General features: G+C 42.3%; 1 protein-coding gene across 5 annotated transcripts in view; it reads left to right on the top strand.

The window, feature by feature from the left end:
• LOC103372872 (disabled homolog 2-interacting protein) overlaps window positions 1-25,193 on the top strand; it is a 102,286-nt gene that overhangs the window by 18,432 nt on the left and 58,661 nt on the right. Inside the window, exon 1 of one of the 5 annotated variants that reach the window (XM_008302640.1) lies at window positions 11,839-12,101. The exons of 3 other annotated variants lie outside the window; for them this stretch is intronic. Coding sequence is in view for 1 of the 2 variants with exons in the window: in XM_008302639.1 (XP_008300861.1) it covers window positions 21,061-21,083 (23 nt within the window). In the remaining variant the exon portion in view is untranslated. Of the gene's footprint in view, window positions 1-11,838; window positions 12,102-20,909; window positions 21,084-25,193 lie in introns of those variants that run through there. One more of the 5 variants, XM_008302639.1, reaches the window with a different exon arrangement.

Genomic DNA, 25,193 nt, shown 5'->3' with positions numbered 1-25,193 from the left:
TAGAAATCTTGCCTTCTATATAAATGCATTATTACACACACACTTCAGGTTCAGAAGCAGCTCTCTGCAGGTTTCCTGAGTGCAACCAAATCATTTATGACATCATTGCAGTCGGCAGTACCAAACCCCGCTCCCCCCTCCCCGTCAATCTGCGGCCCCTTACTAAGCGATGGCAGCGGTTGTCTTTGCGGACAGCAGGGGTCGAATGAAACCGACTGATTGTGATTATGTGTTTGCGACTATGTGTCTGTAAATACATGCATAGCCGTGTCTGTGCCTGTGTGTTTAGGTAGCTGCAGTTCTCAGCGCTGTGGCACCGGTGACTCATGTGCTTTTATGGAAAGACTGCTTCTATAACACAGCAGCCTTTTATGCTGTCACTCACAGACTTCAGCTCCGAATATTAGCACACGGATAAAAAAAAAGCTGAAGCGATTCACAACATGCACATTTCTCTTTCTCATCCTGTCCCACGTCTCCATTTTCTCGACATACGTTTTAATTCTGTTTACATTGCACTGAGAATACTCAACGAGAGGCTCCTGAACAAAATAAGGGAGAGCAGACAGTTGATGGTTAAGAACACGAGGTTGCAGATGAACAGTAGCTTTGCCACCTTCCGGACTTAACACAGTGTCGGTGTCTTAATTTGTAAAATGTGCTAATTATTCAGTTATAGTTTCACATTTGATTTATTCATATAACTTCATATTTTACCTCCACGCATGATGTTCTAAATGCTGTTCTTTGAAGAAACCCTTTTTCCTTTTAAGTTCATTGTTTCATTTAAAAATAGGCACGTTCAAAGACAAAACTCCACATGAAGTTTGTGTATAATTACAAACTCCTCTGCAAGTCATTAAAGCCTACCTACGTTTCCAGGAAGGACATGACCTCAGTGTGTGTGTGGTGGTAGGGACAGCCCTGGAACATTTCCTCTTTTAGACATGAAAACTGCAGGGGCACACACACACTTCAAACATACCTTGCGTACACTGAGAGATAAACTCTCATTTTGCACGGCATTCAGAGATAACAGGCACTTCTTCCCGTCGCCATGTTTGCTGTATTTGAGCGAGGTTCTTCAGCCTTGGAGCGCGACGCACGCACTTTCTCATCTGAATTGCTCTTGAAGTGTTTTTTCGCAGCGAGGTGTAGCGCATATCAAATGAATCCGTGCGACTTGACCTTTTCAACAATGCTAGTTGCTTGTCTGCGCAATGAGATTTTTTGGGGGGGAGGAAAAAATGATTTTGAATTTACATGAAATTTATTCTGTTACATCATGCGTACAGCTGTGCATCCAGCTCTCCACACCGAGTTTGAAATACTCACAAACTCACCGTTGCATAGATGCGTTAATATCTAACTAGTACAATCACTGTCGGGATGTATATGACCTGGTTTGCCACCACTGCAAATAGGCTGCTGCATTTTAACACTTCAGTGAGTAAAATCATGACATTTAGAGTATCCTGTTATTACGGTTCTCGTATTGCCAGATTGGCTGCAAGGTGGAACAGTGGTTAGCACTGTTGCCTCGCAGCAGGAAGGTCGCCGGTTCGCGTCCCGGTGAGAGCACCCGGGATCTTTCTGTGTGGAGTTGCATGTTCTCCTCATGCAATGTGAGTTCTGTCCGGGTTCTCCGGGTTCCTCCCACAGAGGTTAATTGGTGATTCTAAATTGTCCGTAGGTGTGAATGTGACTGTGCTTGGTTGTCTGTCTCTAAGCGTAGCCCTGTGATAGACTGGTGACCTGTCCAGGATGTCCTCTGCCTTCACCCTAAGTCAGCTGGGATAGCAACCCTAGTGAGGATTAAGTGGTGTGTAGATAATGGATGGATGGATGGATGGATGGATGGATATTGCCAGATTCCTACGGTGGCCGATGGGGGCAATGTACATGAATGCGTTGCATGTACAGACCCGCTGCATATCCAGTCACACAACTGAAGTGCCACAGGCCTCTAGGGGCAGTAGTGAGCTTTTCACCTGAGAGGCAGACAACCATGAGAGAGACAAGTAACGTTAGTTGAGGAAAAAGCTGTATGAAAAGGTTTGCATTCTGTCGTCTCCATGGATAAACATAAATAACAGAGAGAACACAGGGAGACGGTAGTAAAACACCACTTCAGCACCCATATAAGCACAGTGACAGAAAAGCTAAAGACCTGCCCCTAGAGGCCTGTGGCACTTCCGTTGTGTGACTGGATATGCAGCGTTTTCTCTTTGCACTTGTTCTCATTCATGCAGCACGTCTGTTTATGCAGCGTTTTCCTTTTGCTGCGCGTTCCTGTTTATGTTACGCATTCATGTAGATGCAGCCCGTTTGTGTATATGGACGTCATTTTCCCCATCGGCAACCGTAGATTCCAGACACATGGAAAAATCTACCAATTTTATAGTACAATATATTTTTTACTTGATATAAAGGTAAATTTAAAAATGAAAATAGAAATTAAATTTAAAAATCTGCACGTGTTATCATATTAACTATGGCAGTTCAGCCAAGATAGCATCCATGGAGAGCCCTCATAATGACCAAGAAAGCAGTAAACGTAGTAAAATTACCCTGAGCATAGCCTGGGGCTCATAGGTTCAAAAACGGTTTTGAAAAACATGAAGTCATTGTTCGGGTTAGTATGGATTTAGACGTAGTATATTTATCCCTTTCCCCACTTTGCTTTGCTTTGGATTGAAACCCATAAAGGTGTGATTTCAGCAGCCATATGAAGCAGTGAAGTGGTCGTATCAGCATGCGCGCTGTAAGGAGCTTTACCTTGTAACTCTGAATGGTTGTCGGTAACAGGATTCAAGAGCCCTGTCATTTTTTTCCAGAAAAACTGTACCAATGGGTACCGTGGAAATTGTTGCAGGTGGGGGTGATGGAGCGTATATATGTGTGTGTGTGTGTGCGTGAGCGAATGAATGATTGAAGAAGAGCAGCGTAGTGAGGGAGAGAGACATCCATCCATAAATCCAATAAAGTGATGACATTTAGAGTTATTAAATTCTGTAAACATTCCCCCGGTGGTCTGACTGTAATATCCAACCTTTTCTATTGCTCCTTCCCTCCTTCCCTTTATCCTTCTCCCATCTCCCTCCACATCTCACTCACTTACTTACCGACGTTCACTTTTGCTCTCCCAGCATCCAGCATCTATCAAGCCTTCATGTACGCGCCACTTTTCTCTTTGACTTTCTCTCCTTTCTCTTTATTCCTCTGTCTCTGCGGCCCATTTCTGCTCAGCTATCATTTGTCACTTTGGACCTCTCTTATTTGCTTCTCTCATGCTAATAGTTACGTTTGGGGCTGCAGTTCACTGGTGGATTTCTGCTACATTAAACCCAGTCCGGCGCTCACAGACTTGTCCCTAGATTCTCCTCTCTCCTCTCTCTCTCTCTGCCCTCTTCCACTTTATTTTATGCAACCGCACCAACAATCTCCGCCTCGCCTCTCCTCTTGTTCCCTTGTTAACATTCATCATCATTTGCGTGCTCCCGGCCCTGTTATCTTTCCTCATTGTTTGGGAAAATTGACCAACTCTTCCTCCACTCTTTTTTTTTCAATTTATTCCAGCACCGATGCTCAAGGTCTCGTGCTTGTTGATCGCATGTGCCCTCTGAGCCTTGTTGTCTTTTAAAAAATCAACAATATGGCACCGCTTATTACGGCCACAAACACAAAGCACTGTCAGACTTTCTTTACTTTCTGGTAGGCCTTGAAGTATTCATCTGTTGTGTGCCATTCTGTTGAGGAGCTTAACCAAATCTTAGCTTAAAATGGTGATATTGGGGCGGCTGTGGCTCAGGTGGTAGAGCGAGTCGGTCCTGTAACCTGTTTCATGATCGTTGTGTCCTTAGGCAAGACACTTCACCCACCTTGCCTGGTGTGAATGCGTATGAATGGATTGTTTGAGGTGGTGGTCAGAGGGGCCGTAGGCGCAGAATGGCAGCCACGCCTCTGTCAGTCTGCCCCAGGGCAGCTGTGGCTACAATCGTATCTGCTACCACCAGAATGAATATGTGTGAATGAATAATTGACAGTGTAAAGCGTCTCGGAGTGTCTAGAAAAGCGCTATATAAATATGATCAATTATTATTGTTATTATTATTATTATATTTTGTCAAATTCTACCGTTTAAAAAATAACCCCGTGCACTAACCAGATCTTGTAAAAAAGTCCTTAGCTCAAGTAAGAAGCCAAAAGTGACTCACGTGACAAAAATGTGGTGACTTTTCAGCTGAACTGCAGGCAGTGTTTAAACAGAGCGCACAAGAAAAAAAGTAGGGAAGCGAAGATCTAAGTAGTAAATTATCTATACTATGTAGACTCATCATTCCTTTCTCAGCATTGTTAACACCTGGAGGCACTTTAAAATGTTCAACATGTTGATTCCATGTTTATGAGTTGCTTCTAGCTATGACTGTGCTGTTTCCACAGTGATGCGTGACTTTATATTCCAGGGGAAGTAAGGCCACAGTGAGTAAAAATATGACGAGTAAAAAAAAAAAAAGAATGCCCAGAAACTAAAAGGAATTAGATGATACATTCCTGCATCATCTAATTCATTCATTCACTTATTCACTCACTACATGATCTTCTTGAATGCTGATTCGGCGATCATCAGTGATAATTTCCAGCACAGTGTTCACCCACACAGTTAGTTCAGGGGTCCAGGAAAGCGAGTCGACTTAGTAACAACAGCTATCAAATGCTCAGTTACAGATTTTTGCTGGTCTGGAGAAGAAACAACAGCAGTGTTTTAATTATGTTCATTGCAGCAGTATAATTATACAGAGGAAGAGTGCATCTTTCTCCGTCTCTCTTTGGCATCCTTCCCCGCTTGCCATCTCATTTACAATGCATCAGCATGATTTGGTGGAGATGAAACAGAGCTCTCAGGGTAAAAATGGGTTTTTACAGAAAGCAGGTTTCACCTACCACTGCGCATTACTACGTTGTATCCCATATAAACCATGCATTGAATGGACCCTTCAGTAGCATCTCAAAACGTACTCTAATTTGGTAATGATTATAAGGACTCATCGCATTGCCTCTTTTTATGTGAGATTACAATTGGAATTTAATTAATTCTGTAAGGCAGTGTTGTTTATGTGCTTATCTAAAGGTAGATATCTTGAGAAGGTCCATTTGTCATGTTTTCATAAACCGAGTGCTCTTCATTTATTTCAAGGACAGAGATTGCTATTCAGTTTTGAAGTTCTGACACACCGGCACAAGTGTGTGTTTTTCTGTTTCAATGTTCTTTCAGAGTCAGACATAACAAGTTTTGTAAATTGTGTTAGACCTTGTGGCACACACAGTCCCTAAAGTAGCTTTGGTACGTTAACTAAGATAAACAGTCTCCTGAACGAGGCCGGTTCGGTTGCTGTGCTGCTGTGTCGGTGGTTCAAACACTTCAACATGTAAAAAACATCGGCAGAAACTTCATGAAAGCGGTTTGACAAAGCATTTGAAAACAATGTTTTGTTTGTTTTTTTTTTTATGTTTGAGAGTCAGAACAAGAGATACAGTTAATATCGATTTTGTGGTTAAAGATATTAGAGGAAAATGTGCGCTGGAGCATTTATCTATCTTTCTTGCAATTCATGTTTTTAAAAAAAACAATATTTCTTTGAATTAAATACATGCAATTTAAGAGAATACATGTTTATTAAGGTGGACATACTGTATAGTGCAGTAAAGTTTTTAAACTATACAAACTAAAAGATGCACAAATGGTCCCGTACAACATGTTCAACAACCTTTTTCTAAGTACTCAAACAAATCCGAGAGAGCTTTGCAATTGAAGCTTCCATTAAAAGATGCATACGTGCGAATTTTATATGGCCTTCGTTCCACTTCCTGCTTCAGAAAAACCTTTTTGCTTGTTAGCTTTATCTTTAAGTAAAGCGTGCATCCTTCATCTTTTGTAGTAAATGGACTGAATGCATGTGATTTAATTGCACCGAATTAGTCCGGCGTTCGTTCCGGTGTATTCCAGGGAGCTTTTCCCGTATATTGCCGCTATGATCACTTTACAATCTGCACAATTTGTAACAGAATCATCCCCGGAGCAATTCTAGTGGTGTTGACACCTGCCCAGCTGGTGGGGTTTCGTGGCTCGGTTGATGTTTAACCCTGCTGGGTCCTCTGTGAGCCCGTGCGAGCATGGCCAAGGGTCTCCTCTCTTTCATTCTCTCCCCGGGTAATGAGCTGTAATGGATAGGGCCTTGGGCGTGACAGGAATACCGAGGGCCCCATCAAAGCAGCGGCCTGCACATCCCCTTAAAAGACTGCTCAGTGCGCATGCAAACACTCATTTACTCATTAATGCATTCCTCTCTTTAATCTAAGCCAGTCACAGGCTTTTTAGTTATTTATCACGAACTGATATCATAAGTACTCGTCTCACTGCCGGTGTCGAAATATGACAAATACATTATTTTTCCAAAAAACTGCAGCAACAGTTCTGAATCTGCAGCTTTACTCTGATAGGATCCATCCACACATCAAAAAAACCTGAAATGTCTGGCTAGAGCAGGGAAAATCCATCTATATAATAAAAACGGCGCACACATATACGCACGTAAAAGATTCAGTGACACTGACATGAGATGGTGCTCAGTGCCTCTTACAGATCCACTAAATTACCTTGGTGATAACTCTCGATGCTTTTTCGCCACTTTCACTTCACTAACAGGCCTCTCTGCCACTTTACTGCTCACCCTCCCTTTCACTCATTTTTGTTGCCAGTGTGTGCATGTGTGTGTGTGTGTGTGTGTAGTCAGGGTTTTTGTACTCTGCCACGGACTAATAAAATTGCAAAAATTCAGGCCATTCAGCCAGTGTGCATTTTATATATGCGTTTTCTCCATTCACACTGACTTGCTGGAGTTGTATAATATGCTTCAGTTTCCCCATTTAAGTCACCGCCATTACTGTGCCTGTCTTTGATTAGCGTAGATTAAAGTGTAGGAGAGAATATATGGCTCGGTAAAGACATAAAGTAAAAGGATGGAATTTAGTTTCCTCCCCACAAAAAGCCTTGGATGATATTAAAAAGTCTTTCATTTACAAATGTCATAAATATTTTTTCCTGCCTTCTGTGGGCAGTAACTTCAGTTGTAAAATACTCGCCTGTGTGACTACAAGCTGTCAGGAAACGTAATAGTAGATTTACAAACTAAAGTGGGGATTGTAGTGGAATGGGAAAATGTGCACTGCATCTCAACTTCCTTAAGTTGGTGAGGGTTATACATGGCCGGTCACCATCTGCCCGTCCAGTATGTTCACCCAGCAGCCACTCGGATTGCCGAGTTGAGCATCACAGGCAAGCTGACTTCCCATCTACTGGTTCTTCTGATCCGAGTCACATATGACTTGCATTTCCTGCAGCTGAACACACAGTGAGGCTTGCTGCTATTTTAATGTAGACACTTTCTTAATGCACATGGTAGTTAACTGTGCGAGACTCCCAAAGATGAAGAAATCAGCTGACAACCTGGCAGACTGTATCGCTTTAGAAAGTCCTCCCTATGTGTGTTACCAATCCTGTATCAATGGAAACTGTCGAGGCACACAACCCATGTCTCCCCACTGTGTGATGCCTTCATACATAAACCTCTTCGGCAGTGTCAACAGCTTTTTTTTTTTTCTTTCTTAATGCTCTTTACTGCTGTCATTTCTACCTTGGATTTCTATAAATTAAGTACTATATTCTAAAGTGTATTCAGAAACCTTGGCGTGATAGAGCACTTGGAGCTTTGATTCCATGCTGATGAAGCTTGATGGGCTCCTGGCGCGTTTTATTATCCACCAATCACCATCCCTCCTCCAGACGCTGCCTCATCAAGGTCAGACTGTCGCGGTGTTTGGGTGTGTCTGTGTTAATGCTCGGCCAGTGTGACCCATATCTGTATAAAGTAAATACCTTGACAGAAAGGAAACGCACTATGTCGACCCCTTACCCATTTCATATTCTTTATTCTTTGAATATTTATGTAGTTTTATACTTTATGTATTTTTTAAGATTACATTTGCACGTCTTTACAGATCAAAGAAGGAAAAATATGGACATTGTTGCTGTTATTTGTTATTCTTTTTTTGATTAAAACTCCATTTTTATGCTTTGTTAATGAAACACTGTTGCTGTAATATTCATATCAAATAGCTCATGCAGCAGTAAACTGAAAAAGAGAAGAGAGAGATTGGCATATGTGGTGCAACAGCAGCTCAGCTCAGCTGGTGCAGTCTGACCTAGTTAGAAACAAAAATGTAAGTACCAAGGTGCCGAGCCGCCTGTTTACATCTTCGGCCGCACATAGCTGCACCTTTGAGCGCGGACAGCTGAAGTCAAAGGTTCATGTCAGGTCACAGGATGCTCCGCTGTCACTCTCATTTACATTTACACACGATAGCCACTGTAAAGCAGCATTTTTTTATTTTTTGCGACCGAGCAGAATGTGTCAGAAGCTATCAGACTGACTCCTGCGACGGGGGGCCCCCACCGATGCCCGTCGTTGCACTGCAATACATGTTCATTACATGGACAATCGTATATACAAGAGAACACACTGAAGTGAAAGAGATGGCGCCAGACAGATCTGCGGACCCCTTTTAAAACCAGGCTGTGTTCTCTGAGTGCTGTCATTGTAAGCTGGACTGTGTCTGGGTCAGACGTTCAGCTCTTCATTGTGCATTTACAAACCCTCTCGAAAAAAAAAAAGCTCCCGACACTCAGACTGCACTCTTGTCTTTGATATGAGAAAATGCGGCTTATTTTTCAGCTGCTACATTCACAAAACTTTGGAGCGCGCCTTTGTTTATGATTCTGCTGCACAGTCGCGTAGTTCAGAGGTAATAATACTAAATATTACAAATCGTTCTTTTTAATAATTAGAGCACTTACTAAGGCTACAGTATTTAGATCTGGGTTTAAAGTGCCAGAGTGGATATGAAGCACTTAATTTTATTGCTGGCTGAAATTACATGCAGCTTTAGCTATTGTGTCTTACTTCAACTGCTTTTACTGTGAAAATGGTTTATTCATCAAAGGTAACGCCACAGAACAGCCCTGTTTTCTGGCTGAAGCCGGAAACCAATGGATGGCTCCCTCTGGATTTGAGGTGAGCTGCCGCCCCAAGTCTAGGAGTTTAAGAATCTTTGGCTTCTTGTTGGGAAAATGGAGCATAAAATGGACAAACAGATTGGTGCAGCAACAGCAGTAATGCAGGTATTGGAGCATGGTGAAGAGGGAGCTGAGTCAGAAGACAAAGCTCTCGATTTACCAGTCAGTCCTCATTCCAGTGGACCCGTGGTCATGAGTTCTGGGTATGAGATTGCAGATAGAAGCGGCCGGGAGGGGTTTCATGTGTAGGATGGCTAGGGGCAAGCCTTAAAGTTAGGCTGAGGAGCTCGGAGGAAGATCGGAGTAGAGCTGCTGCTTGCATGAAAAGAACCCATCTGAGGTGATTTGGACATCGAGTTGGGATGCCTCCTGAAAAACCAGCTTTTCCAGGTACAAAAATGGACGGATTGATGGATTAAAATTTTCACGTTTGCTGTAATTATGGAGTCTTAAATTTGGAGACTAGTTCACAGATACAAAAGCGTAGCTGTAAAAATGCTGATTAGATTATTTGGAGTATTTCTGGCTGGAGTCGTGCTGGGAAGGTGCTGGTTGAATGTTGGCATCAGCTGCAGGAGCTGGAATCAGCATGTTACAGGTGCAGCTAATTGGACTGATAAAACATGGATGGTGATTAGTGATTAGTGTGTGTGTGTGTGTGTGTGTGTGTGTGTGTGTGGGAAGCGAGAGGAGTGGTAGCTTTAGGCTTTTATAATTGGATTAAGTGAACCAGAGAGGAGTTGCATTTTAGATTTTAAACTGATAGGATAATGGAGGGAAACAGTAAAATATATGAATGGACAGAAGCCAAGAGGAAGTTATGAACGAAGAAGGCTTTCTGATAAAACCCTCATTAAGCTATTAAAAAAAACCGTTGATCTTCAAAAGCAGCCTCGCAATCATTGCAGTTACAGCTATTTCTCCGCTGTTATGAGAAACCCTTCATACAGTTTAAATCAGCAGGAAGACCTCTGGTGACACTGTTTTAATTACATGACGATAATTATCACCTTTCACCTGAAGTCTGGCAGACGTGGGAGTGCGTATTGTTTGTCAGTTGAGGCTCACTGCAGAAAGAAAACAAATGTCTGCTTAAGGGAATGAGCTGTGCTGCACATGCAGACACAACTTCACCCCACTTTGATTGCAAAGCGGTTGCGCTGGATTGGACCCGACATTACTCTGCACTGTAAGAATGAGTAATTAATCCGTAATCCACAGCAAGCCACACGAGATTAAATTAAAACTGTTTTCTGCGGCTTTTTAGTCGGCTGTTGCACTTAACTATTTCTATTTTCATGCATTCTTTGGAGATGTTTAGTTGTTTAAATGAACCTGTAATCATTTGCATGTTTCACTACAATATACCAAATTTATTTTCTTTTTTCTTTTTTTTATGATTTGGAATCACTTGTCACTTGGACACCTGTTTCCTTCTAAAGGAAACAGGTGTCCTGCAGCAAAGGAGATACTTTTCATGATTTAATCATTTAAAAAAACAAACTAACAATGTGCCCGTGCCCTGAGCTTTTGTTCAGAAAGGGTGTGAGCCTGAAGCTCAGGATCCGTGCCCTCCTCCACACCCTATTGTGTGGTCATTTGGTTTACACATGCACTAATGTGTGTGCTTGTGTGTGTGTCTCATGTGTCCGGGAGAATAAGGGGGTAAGGGTGATGTCATATTTGATGACATCATTGCAGACGTGCAGGGAGTGCCGATTGGCCGTCAGCTCTTGTGAACCAGTTCTCCACAGCTGCCCTGCCTTATCGGTGCGTCCCGCCCGGCCCTTTATGCCCCGGTGCCAGCTCTGCCAGAGTGTAAGCCCTAGAAATAGCATCAAGCTCACCCCTATCTCCTCTGCCAGTCTACCAATCCAGGCTCAAATTGAGCATGGCAATACCCTCCCACCCACATTCCAGGCTCACTGCTACCAACCCTTTGGCTGGCCCCACTGGCCAAGCCTTTTTTCTTTTTTTTTTTTGCCAAAGCTGAGCTCTAGCCTCGTATGTTCAGTGTTTTATCTGTCTGAGCCTCAGCGTGAGTCTTGGTCTCCCAGCTGATCTGAGCCCACGCTCTGGGCTGGTTGGAGGCACACACACACACACACACACACACACACACACACACACACACACACACACAGCCCTCCCAGTCCCAGCTACAGCGGTGGCAACAGTGGCCAAGAGGGGAAGCAGCTCACCTCGCACCAGAGTTGACAGGACAAAGAGCACACATACACACTCCCAGTGGAGCTACACAGGGGGCAGGGCCAAGCTAGGCTGCACTACACACAAACGTGATCCCCCCACCAACCGCACACACACACACACACAACACACGCAGGCTCCTCCCTGCACACGGAGACAGCGATGGGAGGTGCAGTCAATCACTGACAGTGAAAGGGAGAGGGCTTCAGCTTGAGTTACGAAGAGGGGGAGGGACAGCAGGGGGCGAGAGGGGGACGAATCTTCATCACTCCCAAATCAGAGTCAAGTGTCAGGGTACCTTTAAATTCATTCATGCGGGAGTGAAAGAAACAAACAGAGGAGAAAGGGGGAGTGTGTCCCATTTCAGAGACAACACAGGAAGTAGGGCATGCTCTGTACGGGGTGAGGAAGAGAGGGGTGGGAGAAAGAAAGGAGGAGAGGGAGCAAGAGAGAGGGAGAGCATTGTAGCGCTCATTCTCCACCCCTCGCCTTAAAGCAGCAGCAGGAGCAAAGAGAGACGTAGTCAGGGAGAGAAGGAGGAAGAGAACCACAAGTAAGGAAGAGGAGAGGCTGAGCGGCGGTCTGCATCGGCAGCATTGGGGGAAAAAAATGGAGCTTTGAATTCGCCTTTGCCCTCATCCATCTCTGCCTTTCTTTTTTTTTTTTTTTTTTTTTCCCCCCCTCTCCTCTTATTCTGACTCAGCCTCGGTTTCTCTCTCTGCCTGCCTTCGATTGTTCTGTGAGATTCTGACAATGCCTGGTGAGTGTTATCCTGCCTTTCACATGTCACTCACCATCCTTTGTGCGCTGGTTTTGCTGGGGGTTTTTTTAATGCAGCAGGAGATGATTTTTGATGTGAATGTGTGACCGCAGAGAGGAATGTGGACTGTGCCTGTAGATGTAGGTGCTTCATTCAGACTGTTTACGCTCCCCTGCCTCTGTGTGCTGTTTATACTCCAGCTGTGCTGTTCTCTTCCTCCTGTGCTTATTCTCTATCAGTGACAATGCAAGGGAGGCTGCTTTCCTGAGCGCACACACACACACATACACACTCTACTACATCCTGCGTACATTCAGGATACTCAGTCATTATTATATAATTGCTTTCAACTCCCAATTGGTTTTCATTCAGGAGAGTGCATTTACTATGTGTGAGATTATAAAGCAGCAGAAATGGTGATGCAAACGTGTCATTTTTTTGGTTGTTGTTCTTTGTTTTGTGTGTGTTGACCATATCCTAAATGTAGCAACATCACACAAAGCTGGCCTGTGTGGCGGAGGGCAGCCAGCTAACACAAATCAGATGACTGGGCCACACTGTGAGGTCAGCCGCTGGTTTTGGCTGGCATTCTCAGCCCAAGTCGTATGTTGGAGGCAATTAGCAGTCTAAAGAGGTGTGTGTGTGTGTGTGTGTGTGTGTGTGTGTGTGGCCAGAGAGTTTGTGGGTCTTGCAGAGCAACAGCTCGTTTCACTGTAGAAACACTGAAATGTCTGCACAAGACATGAGGAGATGAGTGGGAAAGGATAGTCTTGGTGGTTAGTTCGTCCAAACCTCAGGGAAGTTACTGCCAGTAACCTGTGCTATATTCTAAAATCACATTAAATGTTATCTGTCACACATCGTCACGTCAGCTATCCTAGATGTATTTACATTGTATGGATAGCTAAATGGATTACCTCAAGATGATTTGATCCTTCCACAAGCCTCCGGTCTCTTTAAAATTATATTCCGATACAACTAAACTGTATTATCAATTACCATTCAAGGGAAAGTCCCGGATTATGTTTGTGTTGTATACAAATCTAATCAACATATCTTTGCCATTTACGTTATTGCTTTACCGGTCATATATTAGATGGGGCAGGACTCGTCACCCTGGTAACCCTGAAAATGGGAAAGAAGCTTAAAATATATTATGAAAGGACTGCATTTTAATCCAAACCATGATATTTTCTCTAACCGAGCCAAGTCATTTTAGTGCATGAAAGCTTTGAACATGCACTTAACATTGTGAAAAGGTCGGTTTTCACCCTAGATGTGACATTTTCTCAAACCTAACCACACAGTCTTGGTGGCTAAACCTAACCAAACAGCTAGTTAAAGCCTAAGTCGAAGAATGATGTTCCCACACAGACACAAACCTCAGTCTTCTGGGTGGAAGTATTGTTGCAGACTTGTGCCTCCTCATCCCCAACTGAAAGTGTTCCCGACAACATCACAGTCACAGGCATGTCTGTGATAACAAGAATGCACTTCATGTGTGTGGAAAAAGTGCTGCCATGGTTCAGCTAATGCACAGTTTTGCATCCATAGCAGAAATCACATCAGTGTCAAACTGCTCACGCTCCTTACACGCTGCTTACATGCATGAAATTAGTCCACACATCAAGTTTAATTAAGTTATTCCAGTTAGTTAAGTTATTCCGTTTTAATTTGTGTCATTAAAAGGACAAATTAAACAACAAGGCTGGTCACCCAAACCTCCTCTACCACATCATGGCTAAACACTTTCTGCTGGGGAGCTGAATTGAACCAAACATTTATTTTTCCTCAGAGGTGGTTTCATGGGAGACAAAGCTGGGCTTTGCTTTAGAAAACAAATAAATTGTTGTTTGATGGTTGATTATTTGTCTGCTTGTTTACTGCAGCATACAGATATGTTTCAGTGTGAGAGCTCAGCTGGTGGCTCTTGATTGTAGCCTGCTGCTGAGCCCTCTAGAACAAAAAATAAAGAAAAACTTCTGCATATTATGCTGCGAGCATTTGAGCCAGTCTATGTTTGTATGCTGTGACATTAGCCCGGGGTGCTGTATGTGCTTGCATGAATGAGCAAATGTTTCTGCACATATGAATGTATGTTCACATACTGTATTCATACTGTATGCATTTGTTTTGAGCAAGTAGCTGTGTTCCAACAATCCTTTTTTTTTTTTTTTAGTCGGAGCTTGCTAGCTGACTAGACGAGGAGCGAGAAATAGAACTGTTGGTCGTAAACCTGCAGTTTGACCAAGAGAAAGACATGGTTAGGGTAAATGTGAGAGGCAGTGTGAGGAAGTAGAAAAAGATGACTGAAAGGACCAAACATAAGAGGGTCAACAGTCAGCAATTGTTCATGCTCCAGTATTTTGTGTACAATTTAATTCTGGGTGGCTTAACCTCTTATACAATGTTCACTTCACCTTCCAGATAGTTGCTTTTAATACTCACTCCTGGTTGTGCAATGTAGAAAAAGTAATATTATGATGTTGTATGTATTCTGTAATAATTTCCCAGATGTCTGCGTGTTGCAAGCTTTACTTTGTCTCAGTGTCTTTCCGCCGCTCCTTCCCAACTCTGCACATCATTCCGTCTCTGTGTAAGCACTCTGTCACATCATTTCTGTGACGTCCATCGATTTACTGAGAGCTGATGAAGTGGAGCAGAGCATTTGATCAGACACATGTGCAGCCAGGGAGGGAGGGAGGAGCCGCACAGTGACGCACCCAGAGGCTACTCGACTCGGGGGGTGGTGGGGGGTCAAGAGATTTGGACCGTGCACGGTTTAGAAAGGGGGCAGGGAGAAGCAGGCACACTTTAGCACTTAATCAACAACGTTTAATCATGACTACACAAGCGTGAACGTCCGCTCAAGGACAGGTGTTTGCTCAGAATCACAGTTTGTGCACATTGTGTAAAAACAGCATTGGAATTCAGGCTATTCTCCATTTTCCTGGGTAACATCAGTTTCCAGAAAACCATTTAAGTTGGATTCATTTTTGTTTAGAAATTTAACCCTCTTAATTACAACTTGGGCGATTAAAAAAATAAATAAAATGGCGACATAGCTGGACAAAGCTTGACTGTTTTTCTTGAACGTGAATGCTTTTTAACCCTCCTGTTATCTTTCTGGAGGTTTAAATTGCTGGAGTCAAATTGAACCCAAGGATAGAAGATGTCAATACATTTGAAGGTTATAGGAGGGTTAAAAAAGACAGCTTCAGTATGACCCTTTTAGGTCATGGGATGTGTAGGACTGCTGCTTTATCATCATCACGTTGAAGTGACATCATTCTGTCATTCAGACATGGGTCACATTTACATTACTGTTCCTCGGGGCTTTATTCAGACCTCCTCATGACAGTGACAGAGAGAGGCGCAGTGCACATACGATTGGACAGTATGTCAAGTGTATGATGTATAAAAATGCACCAATAAACACAAGACTATAGCGTGCTCATCAAACTGTCCACATAACTCACAGCTAATAGCTTAAACGCTGAAGACGAAGCCTATGTGTGGTGATATTCAAGCTGCTACTCGACCTGAAGAGTAACAAATGATTGAACTGCAGCTCATAAACTGTGACTCAGCGAACTTGTCTAAGGTGACGAAAAGTCCACAGTGTGACTGGCACGTCCGTGTTTATATATAAATTATTAATAACAATTGTGCAATGCATGCAAACGCTTTGGAGACGCTCATGCGGACTCTGCCGCTGTCTAATGCTGCAACTATTTCATGAACTCAGACACTCCTATAAACAGCTGGAAGCAACAAACTTTCGCTCCTGTTAACGTTTTGTACGAAACCAGGATTACATCCATTATTCATTCTTATTAATCTGATCTGTTAAAGCCGGTCTTTTTCGCAGTAAAAAAAATGTGTTTTCATAGACAGTTTGTAATAGATGTGAAATTGTTGGGGGTAAAAAAATGAAAGAGAAAAGCTGTTTTGTGATTTTGGCATGCAAATAGTTTCTTTTGTACTCTGTGTGATGTTTTTGGACCAGTGTTGGTGCTGAGATGTGGGGAAAAAAGCTTTCCGCAAATCAGTTAGCTTAGTATACAGCTTGATTGTGTTTATCAGTTCATGCGACGGGATGCAGTTCAGACTTTTGCCTTGTTGACAGTGATACGGAAATATTACGTGGTCGGGCGTCGTAAGAGTTCCGTCGTGGCTTTTACGGAAAAAGTGATTAACTGACATGTTGAAAGTGTTGTTGGAATAATGGAAAGGAGTGCTTGTCTAAAAGGGTGTTTTTTTATCCCGCTCAAAGTTTCGTATTTAAATCAGCTGCAACAGTCAATTTGCAATACAGTTTTTGTATCAGTTTGTTGCATTAGAGCTGCCCCGTCTTTAGTACATGATCAAACATTAGACAATAGAGAACATTTGACACGCAATAAAGGGATGGCGTTAGGCCTGTTTAAGCCTAAATGATTTATCCGAAAAGGAATCACAGCATGAACGGAAGCGAGAAAGTCAGACCTTACATAAAAAATGTCTAATTTACAAGTATTGATTCAGTTTAATGATTTGAAATACATAATGCATGTCAGTGAACTTGAGGTTAGACTATTAGCCTCAATCTACTGCGATGACCGCTGAAAGGTGGTTCAGCAAAAAAACATAGTGGATCTCCTCAGCTCTGCCTGAGAGGGGATGAAAAAAGGAACATATGCTCATGATGAAGCCGTGTTGTGCGTTGTCAATAATTGAATCACTCATTTGCCCTCTCTTGCCCTGAAGGCTATAGTGCAGAGTCAATAGGAACAACAGGAGGGAGAAGCTCTCCAGCATCAGTCTTACAGGTTTCTGTCTGTCCTTCTGCTCTCAAACACTTTATCTCTGTCTTTGTATGTTTCTGTTACTCTGTAGCTGATGTTACTACCTCATCTTTGTTCTGTTTGTATGACTGTCTCTACAGTAAGCTGCTTTACAAAAATGAAATGGAGGACAGGCTGTAGAGGAATGAATGAAGGAACGAAGGGAACGATGTCTAATGCCTCTTTTGCTTTACCATTTCCTCTCTCATCTCTTCCTGCCTACTTCTGGATGAAAGGACAGACAGCCAGACTGTCTGCGGACTGCGATGATCTTTTAACAACACTTTAGCTGCTATTGACTGTCTGTGCAGTAGCACAAAATCACATTGATTGGGCTCTTCTCTGACTGCATTTGGATACTGACATTGCAATGACTGGTGATTTACGCGCACTCACAAAACCCTTTGAAGGTGGGGAGCAGATACTGTGTGCTCTCATTAACTGTTGTTGACTCTGGAATAGGGAGCAGGTGTCGTAGATACAATCTTCAAATGGGTAATGTCTGTTTTTTATACAGCACATTAGAAGATAAGGCTGGTCGTTTTCTGGATTTTATTTATTGCCAACAAATTCAATGAAAAGACCAAATTAATTTAACGTGCGAGTAAGTGTTGTTGGTGTAGCCAAAGGAAATTATATCTTATTCCTCTGTATCACAGACCTTCATCATTGTTCAAAGCTCCCTTTATTGTATCAACCCTCTGATCCTTGAAACCCACCAGCAGGTTCATGAAAGGTGTATGATCATTAAAAAAAATTGTCAAAATTAACCCATTTGTCAGAGCCACCAACTGTCCTGTGTTGTACTGTGTTGTTCTGTCAGAAAAAACTATCAAGTCTAAAATTGTGATATTTTGTCAAAATCAAAACAAAAAAAACTCTGTGCTGCTCAGTACAACTGAGAAATCATGGCTGGTTCAGCTGTGATCAACAACCATGTGATTAAATAAATAAATAAAAATAAATCTGAGAGTTTTGGCTGAAGTCCAGCTGAGTTTATAGAGGTCAGAAAGGACACAAAGTAAGAACACAAATTAGAGTGACTGGAAGAGAAAAAAAAAACATACTTAAGCAGTAAAATGAATGCAGCATGTTTCAAAAACAGCATAAAGAGGAGCAAGTTGTCAGCAGGTGGTTGAAAGAGACATTTAGCATGGTGAAATATCTTTGTACAGTTGATGTTCCAAGTTGAAGTTGTCAAAGTAGTAGGAGTATACTGGAGAACATACATTGTTGGGTTCTTTCCTGCATTAAGCCTTGGTTGTAGTGTTTCCAGGACTTTATATTACAGAAAAAATAAATAAAAATGAGCCCACAGTGAGTTAAAATTGGACAGGAGCAAAAATGCTTCTGAAAATAGTCCCCAACGAACTCCTTTATGTTTGCAAAAAGCTGCAATGTCCAACTGTTTTGTATTTTTGACCTTGAGTTACAATGAATGGATCTGAGGCTGAAACGCCACAGGCAGGATAGAGGTGTTGGAAAGTAGTGAAAAAAAAAAACAACACACTGTTTGGTCTTATGCAAAATAACGCCAGCCTTAACCTCTAAATACCTGGATGTTCGAGGTTCTGCACTGCATGATGCAAAGATCTTCTCAACTGAACACTGCGGTAATGCAATCCTGTTTGTTGATTTGCAATACTGCCCACAATGTCCTAATGCAACAGAAGGTATTAAAGGGATTGTTATCACAGGAAAAACAGTGCGGCAGTTGTAACAGTTCACAAACTGTAATGTAACTCCAGAAGCGTCTGATGAAATTTGCCAGTTACCAATCCATCGCTCATCTCCATGTCTTGTCAGTCTCTTCATCTGTTCCTTTTTATCTTCATTTTCTCTATCTGCGCTCGTGTTCCCTGCCCTTTATCAACATCTCCTTGTCCAACACGGCTCATGTTTTCTCCATCCACCACCCACCTCTCCGCCATGCCGACTTGTGGAAGCTTGCCTGGAATGTACTGTATCCAGCGATTATTTCTCTCCTCTTCGCTCCCTCCCCGTCCTTTACCATGCAGGTGGTGCTCTACTAAACAGGTTAGCGCTTTGCAGGGGAATAACATCCCAGAGGCGAGGCCGCTCGGGGACTGCCTACACGTGGACATTTAACCCCAGAGTGCCTTGTCTCTACTACCTTCGCTCGTGAATCCATCCTGTTGCTGTCTGCCGCTGTGCACTTCCCTCATGACCTCACACACACACACTCGCCCACACACTTGTTGGCATGATTTGACGTGGATTTTTTTCACAGCAAAATCACATGGAATGCAAATGTCTTTATCCGTTTGTGTGTGTGCCTATATAGTAAAAAATGATCTTGTCTGCACATACTCATATATATGTTGTTTAGCCACATGACTCACTGAGTACAGAGAACCATTGTTTAGAATGCTTTGTCCATTCAGTAAGATTTAAGTTAGTTTTCTGCATTCCTCTCCTTCTGCACTGATTACAAACAACTTTCAATAGATACAATAGCCTTGGCCTGTTCTACATTATATTTGGAAGCAGCCACACTCCAAACAACCCTATGAGGTATGATATTATCACGGCCCGGACCGGAGGAATGAGGAAATCCCCCTGAGTGTTTAGTCTCCCAGCTTTGCCTTGGCTTTGTAGTTAACCTTTACCCAGCCATTCTCCAAAACAGCAAGCCATGCAAGTCTGTTTACTCTAGATAAGAGCAAGCAACTCTAATCCATTGCATCAGGGGGGGGGAGCAAGTACATTAAACCCCCTCCAGTTTCACCTTCCAAATGATGCTTAAATTGTTTGGGAGCTGGAGAACCGGTCAACCTATAATGGGGTGCAAGGACCTTTCCGCTGTACAGTTCACAATGAATTCCATTGTTGAGGTAGACGATTGCTCCCAGCTCCTGTAGAGTCCCACTTGAGTCTCTTTACATAATGGCATTCATGTAATTTCTGCAGACCTCCTGAAGCGATTGAGTTATAATATTCTTCTATCTCTCTCAGAAAGCATTTTAACCCATTTAAAGTAGCTCATTCCAACATAGACCTGTTTCCATGTAATTATTTCACAAGAAATGACTGGCAGTTCTGGGACTTTGTCTTTTTTTGGAGCCCAAACATCAGTGTGAATCGAAGTGTCTCTTGACAGCATGTCTCAGTTGTGACATCAGTCTTCCCTCACTGGGTCGCCAGCTATGTGAAAACAACCATACGATACATCTGGCAGTCGGTCTGCTTCCTAAACCTGGCTGGCCTCATTTTCTTCTTCTTTCTCGCTCTCTCCTTTTCCTTTTTTTTTGTGCCTTCCTCTCTTATTTTTTCATTTTTTTTCCTCTTTTCCTTGAGTCCCTTTCTTAAGCCAAGGACCCAACATTTTCCCACAGTGCATGGTGCTGAAGGCTGAGCCATTGTTTCCTGCTACAGAGGGGGAAAAAAGAGGGGGGCGGGCTGACTTCCTGGCTGCCAATTCAGGGTCTATGTCAGTGTGAGAAAAAGCAGAGGAGACAGATCTGATGATGACAGAGAGACTGTGTATCTGAGGGACTGACTTTAGATCGAAAAATATAGATGTCTCTCTGAGAGTGTAGCACCTAAATAACTTTATAACAGGCATCATCTCCTTCCCTGCTTTACCCTTTTTTGGTTTAATTTGTTGTTTCTCCTCTATAAAGAGCAGAGATAGTGGGAGTCAGCACTGTCACATTTAAGGTTGTTATTATGCAAAACTACGGGCTATGTATATCTGTAATCATGAAGAAACAATACAATGATGTCAAAGGAGATTGTGAAAAAACAAAGGCACCATATTGTACAACAAAGTTGCTGAAAATGCCAGATAAATACTGTATTTATTTGTATTCGAAAGCACACCCAAATCTTTTGTGCATTGCTTGATCTCAGTATCATGTTACACTGTAGTCTGGGCAGGCTTGTCCTAAATAACAGCGCTGTCTTTTTAAATGTGATGTGGAGAGGGGTGTGTTAGTAGCAACAGACATCCTTAGGGAGCGGTGTGGTGTAACTCAGAGGGCAGAGGCTTCAGCCACGTTCCCAGAGACTCAAAAATAGTCGGGAAAAACGTCGAGACCAGCTGTGAGGAATGCGACCCAAAGTGAAGTCGTGTGTTTTGGGGATCCAAGTCGGAGAGATTTTGCTGGACCATGTTTCACATATTCAGTAGATCGTAAGTGTCACTTTGTTTTTAAAGCTTCATACATGGGAGTGCTTGTTGCTGTGGATTGTTACAGCACAGCTGCACGCTGTGGTTTATGGAAACCTCTGTTGCTGCATCCACCCAAGGATTACTCAGGACTGTGCGCTGTTGGCTGCATATGTCTAGTTTTTGTACCATAAATGTCATAAAGTACTTTCTGTATGAATTATGAATGTATAGAAATGTGTGGTTGGTTAATTAGAAAATGAGGATAAAGTGTAGTGCAGCTGAATAGATGGAGAAAAAGGTGGTGGGAGAAAAAGCAGAGACACGTTTAGACTTGAAGATAAAAACTATTCGGTGCCAGAGGCAAATCCTGGCTTTAGAGTGCAAATAAGACCTCACTATTGACAGCACACACTACAATTTAGAGCCAATTATGTGCAAAAAGCTACTTGATCTGTCTAACTCCGGTGTTAATAAAAATGCAACTATTAGAGCTGGAACAAAGTAGGAAAAGTAGTGTTTGCAGGGATCATAGGCTAGATATTGTTTTTGCCATCTGAGTTTTGCCGTGTTGCGTGGGAAGAAAAGTCTATGCCCTCTTTTTCTCCTTGTGAACTTGAGTGCTTGCCTGTTTCTTTGTCCAATGCCACAGGGGTGTTTGAATATTCAGGTCAAGAAGTGAAAAACACACTTCCTCATCTCCTCTACTCCTTTGCACATGTTGTTATCAGTTCCCCAAGCACTTAGCAGTTATGCAAGAGTTCAAGAGAAAACCTTTCTTGCTTTTAACTAATTTATGTTTTTTGTCTTTCTTTTTTTTTGTGTGTGTGTTGCTAAAAGACGGAGTGACAGTTACTCGCTCTGGTGTCTCTGCTCCACACGTACAGTACATAAATACAGTGAGATCATGTCAGTACACACAGGCACATTAGCACAGATGCTGAAACCATTTGCATGACCTTGGCGTGCCTTAAGTATTCTCAGCGTCATGGTCACGGCTGAGTCATACCCGCTGATATGTGGCTGTCCTGCCCTTAATAGTCTATTATTGTTGGTCTGGAGGGTTTGTGGTTAAAGCATCTTTCCACAGTTGATGGAATTGAATAACAAATCAATAACGGCTAATGAGGACTAACAAATAGGAAATGCTAAAGTAAAGTGGAAAATGTGTTTGTCCATATGCGTGGGTTCTATATGCTGTAGGAATGGGGTTAGTAATACAACAGTATAATCAATAACAACATTCCACATATTTACATGTGATACTGAACTGATTCATGATCAGGAAGCTCTCCTTTCTCCTGCTCTTCCACTGTAAAATCAGATTCTAATATTGAAGGACAGTTTCTCAAACCACTGACACCTTGCAGCCTTTGGGGATTTAACTGCAAGAACTGCTGGATGGCCCAGAGCCAGATGATAAGTTAGTTAATTAGACCGACATCGGCCCAATTAGGCCAGCGTTTTCACTATCCCCTGTCTCGCTATCTGATGAGTATATTATCTTAGTCTTCGTTTTTTTTTTTTTTTATCGCTGCCCCATTCCTCTCTGTGTGGTGGTATTTCTGTGCAGAATTAATCAGTGTCGAGTAGGAATCATGGTCATCTGTACTTTGATTTGAAGTGAAAAGTAGAAAAGACTTTTGGTTGGAACACTGTCCTTGGATGTAAATAAAAAGAATCAGCCACGACCGCTCAGGGTTTTTTGTTGGCAGTGTCTAAATGAACTGAGTTGTAAATAAATAAATTATTTGCAGTATGTATAAACACATACTTGACAAGAACCAGCTGACATTTTGCAAATACTTAATAAACCAGATATATGAATATTTGTCTTTCAGTTTGGATGCATGCAGACAAGTTCTGTATTCCAGATTAAAGAAGTGATCAGTTGTTTGTTCGTTAGCGCTGCAAGGATTCAGCGGTTAATTGATTAGTTGTCAACTATTAAATTGCCAACTATTCAAGTATTGATTAATCAATGTGAGTAATTATTGAAGAAAACGTGTGCTTTCCTTCCTCCTCTCTGGCTGTACATTAGATCTCTTTGAGTTGTGGACAAAACAAAACCTTTTTGGGAAACTCTAACCAACATGTTTTTTTGTGACATTAGCTAAGCATTAATTAGTAAAATCATTGACACATTATTCACCAGTAAAAATAAAGATTTTCTAAATAAGTTGCAGCCTTATTGTGAATACAACAAGTTATTTACAGTCACATTTTAAATGTATTCGTAGTCATTTAGTTTTCATGTGTTGGTCAGTGGTCATTCTTCCTTTTGTACCACCAAAGTCTATCTGTGGCACAAATTTAAATACTACAGAGTATATATAATAAACAAATACATCATGCAGACGATAGTAATAATGACAAACCTCATTTCTATGGCACATTTTAGAAATTGAGTTACGAGGTTGTTTGCAGAACTAAATTTATTTTAAAAAGCAATAATAAAACATTAAAAGAAAAATATACATCACTATATATATAAAATCCATCTATCCATCCATTATCTATACACCGCTTAGTCCTCACTAGGGTTGCAGGGGGCTGGAGTCTATCCCAGCTGACTTAGGACGAAGGCAGAGGACACCCTGGACAGGTCACCAGTCTATCACAGGGCTACACTTAGAGACAGACAAACAAGCACACTCACATTCACACCTACGGACAATTTAGAATCACCAATTAACCTCAACATGTTTTTGGACTGTGGGAACCCAGAGAGAACCCACACTGCACGGGGAGAACATGCAAACTCCACGCAGAAAGATCCCAGGTCCACACCAGGACACGAACCAGCAACCTTCTTGCTGCGAGGCAACAGTGCTACCAACTGCGACTATATATATAATAATAGTCAAATATGTACCAAAATAGTTTTTGATGCTGATGACACTGGTCCCATGTAACCACACAAAAAAGACGATCATATAAAATACTCTACATAATTAAGATTGCTCACCTTGAAATCTTAAATATGGAATTTTAGTACTGAGATCATATGGAGCTGTACATTAACAGCTCTAATGACACAAGTGCTTACACAGTATCTTTACTTGCCTAGTATGGAATTTCACTGCAAATAAATTATTAAAGTCCCTTGTGTAAGGCATTACTGTAAGTCATTTTTGATACCTCGTTCAATCATTCACTTACTCTCCTCTCCCTCCCGTTTCTGGCAGTGTGTCTGTGTGTGCATGTGTGTTTTTGTCGCTCCGGGGATACCACGCGTGTGAATGTGTGTGGGTGAGCCAGGGACAGGAAGTCTGAATGAGTATCCCAGCTGGCTGTGTGACAAAAACTAATAGTGTGTGTACTCCAGTACAGTCATATTGATCATGATCAATCCATCATGATGTTGTTTTTTTTTTGTTTTTTGTTTTTTAACCTTCACGTCACATGGAGTGAGTTGTTTAAATCAATATAGCAATCATAACGCACCGGGGTTCATTAGTGTAGCGTTTGCCCTTTGCCCTTTTGACCTTACATGCAATTTCAGGAGTCCACTATTGGTGTGACCTCTGACCTCATTATAAATTCTCTGTGGGTGCAATCTTTTGGCTGCCCTATTTGGATCACCTCACCCCCGATGTAATCACTGTGAATGGAGCTACGGACAAACACCCACACACAGACATTCCATTCAGTCTGACGGAGTCTACTGTGCCGTGGAAGCTCCGGTGTCCGTTTGACTCTTGGCTCTTAAACCTGGCTTAGGGGGGAGAAATAATATGAGTAAGAAGGATTTACCACATGTCTTGCATAGCTCGGCACAAATGAATGCTCTGATGAGATCAACGCAAATGTTTTAAAAAAAATTCATAAAATACAAAAAAACTAAAGAGCCCTCACAGATCATAACAGGTAATTGGCATGGTGTGTTTTGCAGCTGCCGGTTTGATCTTCTGTGTCCACTCGCTGTATTCGCAGCCAGCTGTTCTGTTCTCTTCCACTCAGCACACAACCTCAGAGCCAAACCCCAGTCGACCCGCACCGGAGCAGCTCTCCGGCGCTCCGTATTGGTCTCCAGCAGTGAGTGTCCTAGCAGATGTTACACTGAATTACCTCCCAGCCTAGCAGGGGAGGCTACGCTCTCACTGTAATCAAGCTGTGGATGTGTGTGTGTGT

This window comes from Stegastes partitus, unplaced genomic scaffold, assembly GCF_000690725.1.
Source record: "Stegastes partitus isolate 25-593 unplaced genomic scaffold, Stegastes_partitus-1.0.2 Scaffold1848, whole genome shotgun sequence".
Taxonomy (NCBI): Eukaryota; Metazoa; Chordata; class Actinopteri; family Pomacentridae; genus Stegastes; species Stegastes partitus.
The sequence above is the reverse complement of the archived record's forward strand: the minus strand, read 5'-3'. Positions and strand labels throughout refer to the sequence as shown.